Source organism: Zonotrichia leucophrys, chromosome 3 (genome assembly GCF_028769735.1).
Source record: "Zonotrichia leucophrys gambelii isolate GWCS_2022_RI chromosome 3, RI_Zleu_2.0, whole genome shotgun sequence".
In the NCBI taxonomy this organism is placed as follows: Eukaryota; Metazoa; Chordata; class Aves; order Passeriformes; family Passerellidae; genus Zonotrichia; species Zonotrichia leucophrys.
The window spans coordinates 38,464,269-38,476,597 of NC_088172.1; the positions used below are offsets into that span (position 1 = coordinate 38,464,269).

Genomic DNA, 12,329 nt, shown 5'->3' on the forward strand with positions numbered 1-12,329 from the left:
AATACTGATCAGTATTACAGTGCTTTGCTTTCACCAAATGTTCCTTCTAATTTGTTTTATCTCCTAATTTCCCCCCATAATTTCTTAAGCATTTGTCCAACCTCCCTGGCTTTTATCCACAAATGAGTAATTGCTGATTTTCCCACACACTAAAATGAAAACATACTAAGGTTAAAGAAATGGGGGTTTTTATCTTGTTCTAGGGGACTGGGTATGTATCAGATGAACTGAAGTCAACCACAATGTCCACATCAGGTTCTGGGCAGTATTTTAGTCTAATTAAATAAAGCTTGACAAATAAATGTCTTCAAAGACTTTATTATTGTGTTACTCAAATTCTTAGAACCACAACAAGGATCAGGACATACACTAGCAGTCCTCTCAAAACTCCAGTCCTTAAACCCTCCTGAACTCTGTCTGTATTCTCAATGCTGTACCTGTTGGCAAACCCTAAGGAAAGGCCATTTAAATTAATCATTTTGCAACACTAGATCAGTTACCAACAGATTTAGTTACAGGCTCTCAGACAATGAGCGGGCCATGAGTTCTGAACCAGGACTTGTGGAAGAAGTCATTTCTTTACAATCCTTCAGCATTGAAAAAGAGTTCCAAACCCTTCAACTGCAGCCCAGCCTGAAGCAGCACCCTGCAGACCAGTTAGGTGCTGGCAGCCTTTGTGAAATGTGCTCTGAATTTGCACTGGATAAACACATTCACCACACACTGTGCTCAGTGCCATAAACCAGCATCATTCTGGGAAATTCAAGAGGATGACTGGCAAAACTCAGGCCAATGCAAGATGCAGCAAGCAGGACATTCAAAATAAGACAATTGTTCAATCTTCCCAGAAGCATTGATCTTGATTAACTTAGCCTTTAAGTGATCTGTCAGATTTTTGGAGCTCAGTGGTGTGTGTGTTTGCATATTTTAACATTTACAAACCTAAAATCTAACCCAACACAATTATCATTGAACTAAATTATAAGAATACATAATACATCAAATATGTGGTGACATTATTAAGTACAAAGTATAATAGTTATGTCACTAAAATAATATTTGATATTAAAATAGTAAATTTATTGATATATTGAATTACACAAACCCCAAAATATTCGCTTAAAAATATGTTTGGCAATTGAAAAAAATGTATAAATTGGTAAAACATCTCAAAGAACAAGCTTAGGATTTAGTCTGTTACCTACCTATACACTATCATTCCTTGATTTCTATTATTTCATTCCTGTTCACACACTATACAATATTTTTGTCCACTATATTTTCTAAAAAATAAAGGTACAGAACAGGAGTAGATGTAAAACCTGTCATGTCCCACTGTGCAATCCCATCCCAATATATTTATACTATGCAAAATTACATTATTCATGACTGAATAGTTTCTTTCTACACAATATAGTGTATTTATTAGAAAATATTCTCTCAGGATAACTAGTTACCACATAAGCCACTCACAATATATAACCAAGGTTCCCTTATACAGCAAAACAGGAAAGATAGTATAAGTCTATTAATACACTTTTCCTCCTTCATTATTCCTGACATATCATTTAACATATCCATAGCCTGTTGATTCAGCTTCAGATCTTCACTACATAATTTAGTTTTTAGAAAAAAGCAAGATGTATCTGAGTTTGAAAGTCTGGGCTTATTTCTCATCAGGATCATTTCAATCTCACAGCTAATGCACTAAATGCTTAGGAAATGCACTAACAGCTAGGAGACTGAACTTGGAGATAAGAACCTTGGTAGATCCTCGGGAAATCATTGGTTATGCTGAGCAAGCTCTGTAAATGACACACTAAATACATGGCACTGATGCTAATTAGGAACTTTCATTATGAACATGTGAGGGCAGTCCACAAGCATTACAGTAGGAGTATCAGAGTACTGAGGAGACAACTTGATTCCTTTAGCCAGGAAAATTGAACCAGATGTTTATCAGACAACCTGAGCAGGGCATCAAAAGTATCAAATAAACTTTGTTAAAGGCCTTATCCAGAGCAGGTCTGATGCTTCTTGTTGACATCCAAAAAGAAGTCAGCTTCCAAAAAATCTTCAGCCATGCAAGTCTGAGATAAGGTTTGTATCCACCCACTGAGGACATTATCAAGTAAACTAGCTGAGATTACCATTATATATTCAGAAATCTGTGAAAGAGACTGCTGAGAACTGAACTTACATGGAAAGTAGCAGTGCTAATGATCATTTCACAGGGAAGTCTTGCTCTTCCTTTCATTTCTAACACAACCTGAATTCACTGTGTTATGTAGGCAAGGAATTAATGACAGGTGGGGCTTTTTTCTGTTAACACACAGTTGCATTCAATGAAACTTTACTGACCCCTTGCTCATTCTCTCATTACCATTTGGGACAGGCACAAAACAGCATTGCCACTGCTGCAAAGACAACATCAAGAAATCAGAGGGAAGATTTTGAGAGGTTGGGGTTCTCTCAAGCTGAGTTAGCCTTTAGCTTTAGGTCCATCAGTTTTCTTATCCCCTTGTGCAAAAGAACACTTGTGTTGCCAGGCAATTGCTGTAATAATGAATAAAGAGGAGTGACTAATGAAGAAAATTCACAATTAATGTCTTCCTGAACACACTGAGGAGGAGGATGGGCAGGGCAAGATGCAACACAGGGGTTCTGGAATACTGACTGAAGCTCTAGCTGCAGGTCTGCAGAGACTTCCTTCCAATCATGCAGCATGCAGGAACCTTACTTACCATGTGCTGAAGATGCTGTTCACACAGGGTGAAGAGAGAGGCCCGTCTTTGAGCTCAAGAGGCCTGGTTCTAAAAATTAATTGCAGTGCCAACACCTTGCAGCTACGTATTTCCCACTTACTGAATGTTAATGGCTTAAGTCATGACAAACTGCAGGTTTTCCTGAGCTGAAAAAGTGTTTCTCACTGTATAAGACAAAAGTGCCCCCCACAAGATGAATGCTTTTGGGGAAGGCACAGTAAGCAAAAAAAAAAAAAGAAAAAAACTGAAGCCTATCTGAGAAAAAAAATAAGAGGGAAAAATTGTTTGCTCCAAAGTCAGGCTTTCGCTCTTGAAAACTAACAAATAAGGGGCAAGGAAAAGAAAGAATTAGACGGACATGGTAAAAACAGATATACTACACAGAAAAGATAGAGAGAGGGAAAAGGCTACAAAAGGGTCAATGTTAAGTGAAAATTGTTTTCACTAACATATAAGGCACTGCAGCTTAGCAGAATTATGCAGCATTCTCTTTGGTTATGCAGAAGTAAATGAAAAAATGAGGAATGACATCTTGTTATGATTGAATAAAAGGCCTAGTCTGTATGCCTGCAATACCAATATTCATTAAAGGCACATATTCAAAAAGAGAAATGTTCTCCTCCCTAGATGGAGGTGTCAGAGACTGGGGCTGAGAACAAACCCCATCAGTTAGGTTTCTTATGTGATACCGAGATTCTGTTTCCATGGAACAGCTGAATAAAAGGAAAACCAAGATTGGTCAATAGCTGTGAACAAAATGAGGAGGCTACATCCACACAAGAGAACTATTTATCTGCCTTCTAACAATGGCACAGCTGCACAATGCTATCAGTTGTGTTTCATGTACACAGGAATCTTATGGCCTGACACAGACCGATGTATAGAGAGTACTAATGTCTGTGCAATATTGCTGCAAACATGAGGGAAGCACTTCCTCAAAGCAGATACTGTTAGAAACAAAGAAATACGGGGAAGAATGGCTAGGAAACTAAAACAGCTGTTGCTGTTGTCCGGAGAGTTTCTGTTCTGCCACAGTGCTAAGAAAAGTTGTCAGAAAACAGATCCTTTTATGAAGTAAGAGAAGACTGGGAATATGGGAGGAAAAATTACTTCCTGGCAATTTTGTATGTTGTATCATGACAGACTGACATGTTTTCATGCTTCAGGGATAAAGGCAATGACTATCACTCAAAGCAGAAATAAATATTTTGTCCTTTGATCTCTACTTCTTTTAAAGGTCAAAAAATTTCTCAAACTAAACAATTAGAAGCAGCCCATCAAATAAGCAATGAAAGGTTTGATAATTTTCATGGAGACACATGGTAGTTATCACTGACATAGTGATGTAAAGCTCTTTAAATTTTATACTGAAATACAGGAAAACAGAATTCCTGTCATTTCATAGGTACTGTTTCTGCTTGTATATCCTATTTAAATGTAGTATCCAAGATCATAGAAACACAATCCTGTTTAGGTTAAAAGACCTCCAAGTCATCTAGTCCAACACCCTGTGCAAAGCAGATCCAATTAGATCCAGCTGCTTGACCAATCCAGCTGAGCTGTTAGTATCTCCAAAAATGGAGACCCCATGACTTACATGACAAAACTCTATGCTAATTTTTTTTCAATAATGCCTTTTGTTATTGTTTAGAGTACTGGTGGCTCCAATTCCACGACAGCATTCTTTATATCATGTCAGAAGAGAAGTTAAGACTGCCTGGTCTTAAGAATCATAACCATAAGAAGATTGATCCTCTATTTGAGGGTAGATAAGTGAAAAATCTTAGAGGCAGAGATGACTGATTGTTAATCAGGTCAAAGACCATTCATTTAAATTTGCATAACTTCACCAGCAAAAGCAAAAGCAGCTTTAGTTTAAGAAAACGAGACCCTATCAGAGCTCTCGGTTTCCACCCTCAGAGTAAAGCTCATTTTGTCTACAACTTAAAGGCTGATTCTCAAATATACACATTATCCATGGAAAACAAAAAGGGAAGGACTGCAGAGAGCTGGTTGCCAGGGGACTGCTGCAAAACCATGTCTGCTGGCTGTGACTCACAGGCAAGTACTAAAATTTATCTGCATGTCAGCAGACCTTGCTGTTCACCCCTAACAGTGACACACCAAGTGAAGATTGGTTATTTGGGTTTAAGCATGAGACACAAAATTCCTATTCCAGAACTCCTGAATATTTTTGAATTTGTATTGCTCCTAGCATAAACAGGCAGAAAAGCTAAAAGAATTCTGGAACAAAATACTTTCACAAGTACCCAAACCTTTGAAACATGATCCCCATTTTTAAAGAATAGTCTTTAGCACTGCTGAGAAATAAGGACTAGTTTGCAAAACATGTTCTATTTTAATTGTAGGAAAAAAGTTTGTTTTTGTTGAAAACACACAGAGGATCAGGTAAAAACTTGGTACAAACACATGGATGCATGTTTTAGGGAAGAACCACACTGCTTTTACAAAGAGGAATTATACATAGTTATGGTCACATTCCCTTGCAAGTGTTTCTGTGCTGTATATGTCAGGCAAACCACGTAATAAATGTGCGAACATTCAACGGATATTCTTAATTTATTTTCTTCTTCCTTAATTGAGCACTTTCTGTTCTAGTATTGCTTCATCCTGACCTCCTCACAAGCAGCAGCACATACAACATCAGACATAAGATCTGTATACCAAGAAAACACAGCAAAGGCAGCTGAATCTCAGTAGGTGAACCCTAGACCATGATGCTGAGTTAGAAGTTACTGTTGGGTTTTTAGGGTCAAATAATACCTCCAAATGAAAATGCCAAATATATATTTGACATGCCACTTACAAAAGCAAATTCCCCAGATGAAGCTTATAATCAAGTAAGAATTTTTAAAATAAGCAAACTAAAATAAAATAATACAACATTAATAACAGTGACTTGGAAGGGGAGCCTAGTACATGAGCAGCTAGTTTGGGAAGAGTTTTTGGCAGAATGAAGCAAAACCACAGATGGTGATCATATACTGCATCCTGATATTATATGCTCTTTGTTCACTGAAAAGTATTAAAATAGGTTTTTTTCCTTTGTTGCTGCAGCTATATTAATATGTTCATATTTATGTGTTGTAAGCATTCCTGTCTCAATTCCATAATTCAGTGTCCTCATTTAAGTTTTCCATCTAATGGCACCCTAACAGCTTTGAAAGGCTGCCACAACAGACACTATACAGCGTATCATCAGACCAATAATTAAATCAATCTAATCAACAAATTAGGCTACACCACCTGTGACTCTAAGAAAATGGTGGAGCTAAAAGACTTTTCACATTGTAGATGTAAATACATGCACATTTAAATATTTAATGTGTTGGTAGTTTTAGTAACGTCCTAGAGGTTAACAAGCACTTGCAGTATTGGAAATTCAAAATGTGATCGTGCTGGTTCATCTGACAACTTTTTAAGTTGCTGTAACTTAAAGAAGAAACAAGTCAGAGATCAGCCTTTTCATCAAAACTCCTTCAGAGTTTCACAGCCCGAGAAGTATTCACTCCTCTCAAGTGTACCAAGGATACAATTGTTGACAGAGGGAGAAGAAGGAAGAAAAATCTTTAACTATTTCAAATACCATATAATAATTAAATTTCTGGGTATATTCCAAAAGGTAACTCCTCTTTTTTCCTGAATGACCACAACATGACAAAGGGTTTAAGTGGAGAGAATTAAGCAACCAGTGATATATTTCTCATTAAGTCATATTCCCTACTCAAGAATTGCTCTAAGGTTAGCAATTACTGACTTCATTAATTACCAGCTATCTTTTTCTGTCACATTCCACTGGTAACAGAAATACATGAATGAAGTGCTTTAAGATGTGCTGCTAGAAAAGGTCCTAGTTTTCCTTCACAGACATCCATGCTAGACACTACCCACAAAAGCACTACATTCCAGACCCAGTGACAACTTTCTACAGAGAAATTGAAAAGGTGTTCCTACTTCAAACACTGTGACTGTGAAATATATTAGTTCTAAATACAGCTATTAAGACAATGTACTTACTTAGGCTACTCAGTTGTCTGATTATATTTGCCAAGGAAATATTGGTGACACATTCCAGCTCATTCTTGATACCTCGGGGCAGAGCTGTGTGGCACAAGTGCCTGGGGTCTATGTTCCTTTTTACCAGCGGCATTCTGAAATGTATCAGAGGACCAGCAAACCTGTGAAGAAAACAGACACAGTATTGTTACAATTTTAATTGTAAATATTTTACATTCAGGTTATGTCTGAAGTTAAAATGACTAATCTTAACAGATAAAAATAGCTCCAATAGTACTGATAGAATTCCTTGCTCTATGAATACCTAAATATTTTCTTCCTTTCCCAAAGAAAGATTATTTCATTCTCTCTAAACCTTCACCTGATTCAGAGTCGACTGAAGTGCCAAGTAATTTTTTACTGTTTCTGTTTTTTCCTAACCCCCCCACCCTCCTAAAAAAGACAGGAAAATCTCTGCAGACCTAAACCATTAGAGAAATATTGTGTTTGTGATGGACTACTTCCTTATTCAGTGCAAGCAAAGTCCAAAAAAAAGTCCTTTTGTTATGAGGTCAAAGTCGAACTAGCTGTCGTCTATTATAGTTGAAAGGTAGGTGTGATTCATTCATTGTGTCATGTTACCAGCAGGAGTCACCCTTCTAATCTGAACATCACTTCTAAATCATACATAGTCAAGGTAGGGAAAGGGAAGATGTTGCCCTTCTCCCTACACTGCTACTGACAATTAATTCAGCTAATAATGCATCTTCCAAATATGAAAGTCTCCGCAATAGACTTGTAGTGCAATTCCCTCCAGGACTCAGAAATCCTACCCCTTCACAGTTTTCAAATTCAAATGGTAAATACATCAAGAGTCTTCACTAGTTTTACAGACAGCACAAGAATTGTCTCAGGCTGTGAATCCCAGGCTGATAATTTTCTGCACCCATGACACTGACTGGAAGGAGTTTCCCAGAGGGCAAGTTACATCCCTCATCTTATTAGTACTGCTTATTAAGACCCGTTTACTAACATGCTTCTTCACCAAAAGCTGATTCCCTAAAATTCTGTATTTTTCCATCATTTGTCATGTAACACTCTGACAAAACTCCCACTTGATATACAGAGAATGGATACACTTAGTGTTGGTGTAACTTATATTCTCCCCTCCCACTGCAGAAGAGATCACACTTTCTCCAGACCAAAGGAAAACAGGTTTTCCACAACGCAACCCATATGCAGTCCTAGTCCCTCAGCACCCAGCCTGCCTGTTTCATCTGTCCTCTGCTTAGAAGTTTTACCCCAAAACATTCTCAAGATGCAGCCAGGGTTTGTGTAGAGTCACAGAATGCACTTTCCCTACACTATATATTTAGCCACTGTTATCCTTACTTGGTCAAAACTAAGAGGGTGTTTTTGCATAATAGGATAAGATAGAGGTGAAATTTTGCTGACCTAGAATGGCACAGTGAATTAGAAGATGCAAAGGTGACTGTAAAGGAGTACTTTCACCTCGCAGACTGCTTAGATTTCTCCTTGCCTGGTTTCCTGGGAGTATATTCTTTCACTGGAGCCAGGGCTCATCGCTGAGGGACCCAGGTGGGATCCTTAAAGTGCACCTGAGAAACACCTCTGTGTTTCCAGGATCCGATTGCATCTCATTCATTGCATTTCAACATCATGTCTACCACCCTTATTTTCTGGACAGAACTATCAAAATACTCTACGCTTTCTATTGATTTTTATTTTCTAGAAATATCCCAAATCTTTCTAGCCACCAAGTACCTAAGTCCTGAAAAGCCAGACTTTACACACCAACGAAATAAAATAAAAAGTGCAAATCTGAATGCAGTGTCAGAGAGAAGCAATGAAAAAGTGTTCATGAACGTTTAACTACAGGTTCATTATCATGGTTCCCCAAGAGAAAATAAAGGAACTGTTCTGTCCCTGTCAAAGAAACACATCAAATGATACATCAGCAATGTTCTACAGAAGCAATTAAATATTAATCCCAAAGTTGAGCCCTTTCTTGATTACTGCTTTAATGACAGTGTTGCATAAATACCAAGTAGACAAGTCTTTTAAAGATGGTCCAAACAAGTATGTAAATAAATATTTTCACAGAAAAATTTCACACTTTCAACATTTTCTAATATCTGAATAATGCTGTTGTGGGTGTCCTATACAAACTCATAGTATAACAAAAAAAGGTAGCAGTAGGAGCAGTAAGTATGCTGAAAGGTGTAGTTTTCAAAGAGGAATAAATTTGGAAGGGAAACAAACAACAGAAGATATAACTGACACCTTCAAAAATATTCCTAATATTTGAAAACTATGCAAAGCCTAAAGAGAGGATATTTACCAGATTCCCACAGAAACAAAAGAAGGGAGGCAACAAAGGAAAATACCACTTAATTATGCTTAAAACAAAGGAAAAGGCATTTCACACAATGTTTAATAAATTCTGAAACTAATTGCCACAGGATGCTCTATTCAACAAAAGTACCTGCTGGTAATTTGTCCACTACGGACCTCATATTCCTTGCAGTTTGTTGCAATTACTAGAAGGTCTTGATGGTTCCTTCCCAATTGCAACTAGTGATCCCAACACAGGGAGTAACGGGTGTGCAACAGCAAATGGAACTTTACTGTACTCACACAATTTCTTCACTCCTATAAAAGATATTTTTCCTAAAGTAGTTCATAAAAAGAAAGCTGAAAAAAACTGAAAGCACTGTTTATTATATAGCTTTAGAGCTGTGAAAGAGGAAAAAACAAAAAAGGCATTGTTACAATCTCTTATATGCTTTAGGCAAAATGCAAAAAAAAATGCACACACCCTCCCCCCACCCCACTCCTCCCCCCCATCCCAAACCATGCATTACTCAAGTCACTGGGGCAGCAAAGGAAAAATTCATTCCTAGATCATGAAATCCTGTTACCATGTCACTCCCAAGTAAGCCCTGGAAAGCGCTGGTAAGCCCAGCAGGCAGAAGAGAGAAGCAGCTTGTCAGTGCATAAGAAGGTCCCTCGGCTGAGAGGTTACATGACACCTCCTCAGAGGTTCGCAGCTCTCCTGTCACACAGCTCTCCCTCCCCTCAGCTCCGCCGCCTCGGAACTCAATGGGGAAAGGCAATCCTCAAACACAGCCAGCTCCTCTCCCCTGCAATTCCATGCAAACCTTGGCAGGCAGCTCTCTGGAGTGAAGTGGCACTAGTTTGCACTCAGTTAACTGGAAGTACTTTACTCCATAGTGATCTTAAAATGAAACTCCTCTTTACAAAGAGATGCCGATGTCTTTTGGAGAGCCACTATTGAAAACTCTTTTGCCCCACTTCCTATACATCCTTTGAAGCACTCTGAATCCACTTGAGAAGCCAACTCTAATCTTCTTTGCAAAACCCTTTGCTACTTCACTTGCACAATGGCTGGCACAAACTCATCCCCCTCACATATGCTTCCAGTATGAGTATAGAATACAACTGTGTGTACATAACAGTTATGCCTAATGTTTTTGTTAAGCTACCATGCTTTCATATGTGATTTTTCAGGAATTAGCTAAAATGCTTGAGTTGCTTTTTAATTAGTTCCTATTACTTAAAAAACTAGCAGAACAACGGCACTAAAGAGAGCTAATTAAAATGTTTTCAGAAGAATAGCCTTAATGAGATTTGATCACACTTCTTATCAAAAAAGCACGTGGTTGAGTGTGTTGCAAGTCCTCTACAGCTATTAGGGGTCTTAAGGGGTGAGTGAGATTTCTGTGTCTCACAGTTCTCCAGCAGTGCTCAGAAACCTGCTCTCTCAGGGTACCTGCTCTCTCAGGGTACCTGCCCCCCATGCCCACAGCCCCTGGCTCCGGGCAGGACAGGGTCCCTGGCTGCTGGCGCTCAGAGAAGGCCCTGGGGAGCACTGGGGTGGGGAACAAGCTACCACTTTCCCTTCATCACCCTCCTGCAGGAATATTTCAGAATTGCAAGATGTGTGGAGAAATGTTACATGGTTTACTAGAAGCTCGTGAAAAATCTGAGATGTCAGTAGTCACAGTAATAATTCAGGTTTTCTAATGAGTACAGGGAGACAAGTAGGAATGAAAGCACAACAATAAGGTGGGGGAAATGAAACCTGCCCCACAGTTTAAATAAAAATTAAATTCCACTTCAGTTTCTTTTTCAGATGACTAATGAAATTTCATGATCACATGGTTTTTATTAATGAAAGTTTACTTCTGATTAGGCTACATTTCATCCTTACTAAAAATGTCATTTTTTTTTAGCATTAATGAAAGATATTAATCTATTATTTTTTCTATAACATGCTAATAATCCAGCACTGAATGCCTTTGCTTTGATGGAGTCAAATTTATTTCCAGTCATTTTTAGAGTATATCTTTAGACCTCAGTATTACTTGTAATTTTCCTTTAACAATATGAAACAGCAATGCCTTTCATATGCCCCATTTAATTGATCACGTTCCAGCTGCTGGCAGAACAGACCACAGTTTCAAATGCAACAATCAATTTAACACTTCTCCCACCCACTCTAGGAAACACAAATAGAATATATAATAGTTTTTATATTTGCTTACATAATCATGTACTAACTGCATCTACGCTATACACAAGCTAATAAAAAAACCCTGCAATGTGTTAACAAATCTGGTAAAATCAAAATTGCGTAAGTTAAAAAAACAAGCTCATTCTCCAGGCAAAATTTCTTTTAACTGTATTACAAGACATCATAAGTCATACCAGTTGCAGAAAATCCAAAGATGAAGTTCTTATAATGCACTCCTCTACTATGGAAGGCAAATGTGCAAAGAGTTTGTGTTCCTTGTTTTTCTGCAGCCCTCACTGCAAGATCAAGATCAGTTTAAGTTTAAGAAGAAGCAGACACCTACAGAGTGGTGTCCTTCAACAAAGTAGGCCACCACCTACTGCTGAGTCAACATAACGATTTCAAAACTCTAAAGGCAATTAACATCCCTTAAAGGATACATCTCAGATCTGACAAGATGACATCTTAAATTGGCAATTCAACAGAAATGTGTTAAAATTACAGTTTTGAAATCCTTTCTGTTTGTGAGCCATGTCGCAGAATGGAAAACCTTCTCCTTGGAACATTTCCCTCAAATCTCAGTCTTCTGTAACTCACTTTCAAATTTTTTTTTAACTTCAACTAACTAGGAAAAGACTTTTTTGCAACTAAAAAAACATGTGAAAGCAAATAAACATGGAATATATTACTGGAATGTGATGTTGACATCACTGCTCTTTAGGAACGAGCATAACATGAATCATTGGCATCATAAGACCTCCTATACTAGACTGTGTATTCAAAAAAGTTGTTACACGTTTATAGAATCATAGACTATCCTGAGCTGGAAGAAATCCATCACAATCATCAAGTCCAACTCCTGGCCCTGCACAGGACACTCAAAGAACCACACCATGTGCCTAAAAGTGTTGTCCAAACACTTCTTGAAATCAGACAGGCTTGGTGCTGTGACCACTTCCCTGGGGAGCCTGTTCCTGTGCCCAGCCACG

The 12,329-nt window shown here is 38.1% G+C and overlaps 1 protein-coding gene across 4 annotated transcripts in view; it reads right to left on the minus strand.

Moving 5' to 3' along the window:
• Window positions 1–12,329, minus strand: part of WASF1 (WASP family member 1) — an 88,531-nt gene that overhangs the window by 21,706 nt on the left and 54,496 nt on the right. For 3 of the 4 annotated variants that reach the window (XM_064707871.1, XM_064707870.1, XM_064707869.1), the window contains exon 2: window positions 6,804–6,964. In XM_064707871.1, coding sequence (XP_064563941.1) covers window positions 6,804–6,936 — 133 coding nt within the window. In that variant the 5' untranslated portion in view covers window positions 6,937–6,964. Of the gene's footprint in view, window positions 1–2,200; window positions 2,262–6,803; window positions 6,965–12,329 lie in introns of those variants that run through there. The other variant, XM_064707873.1, reaches the window with a different exon arrangement.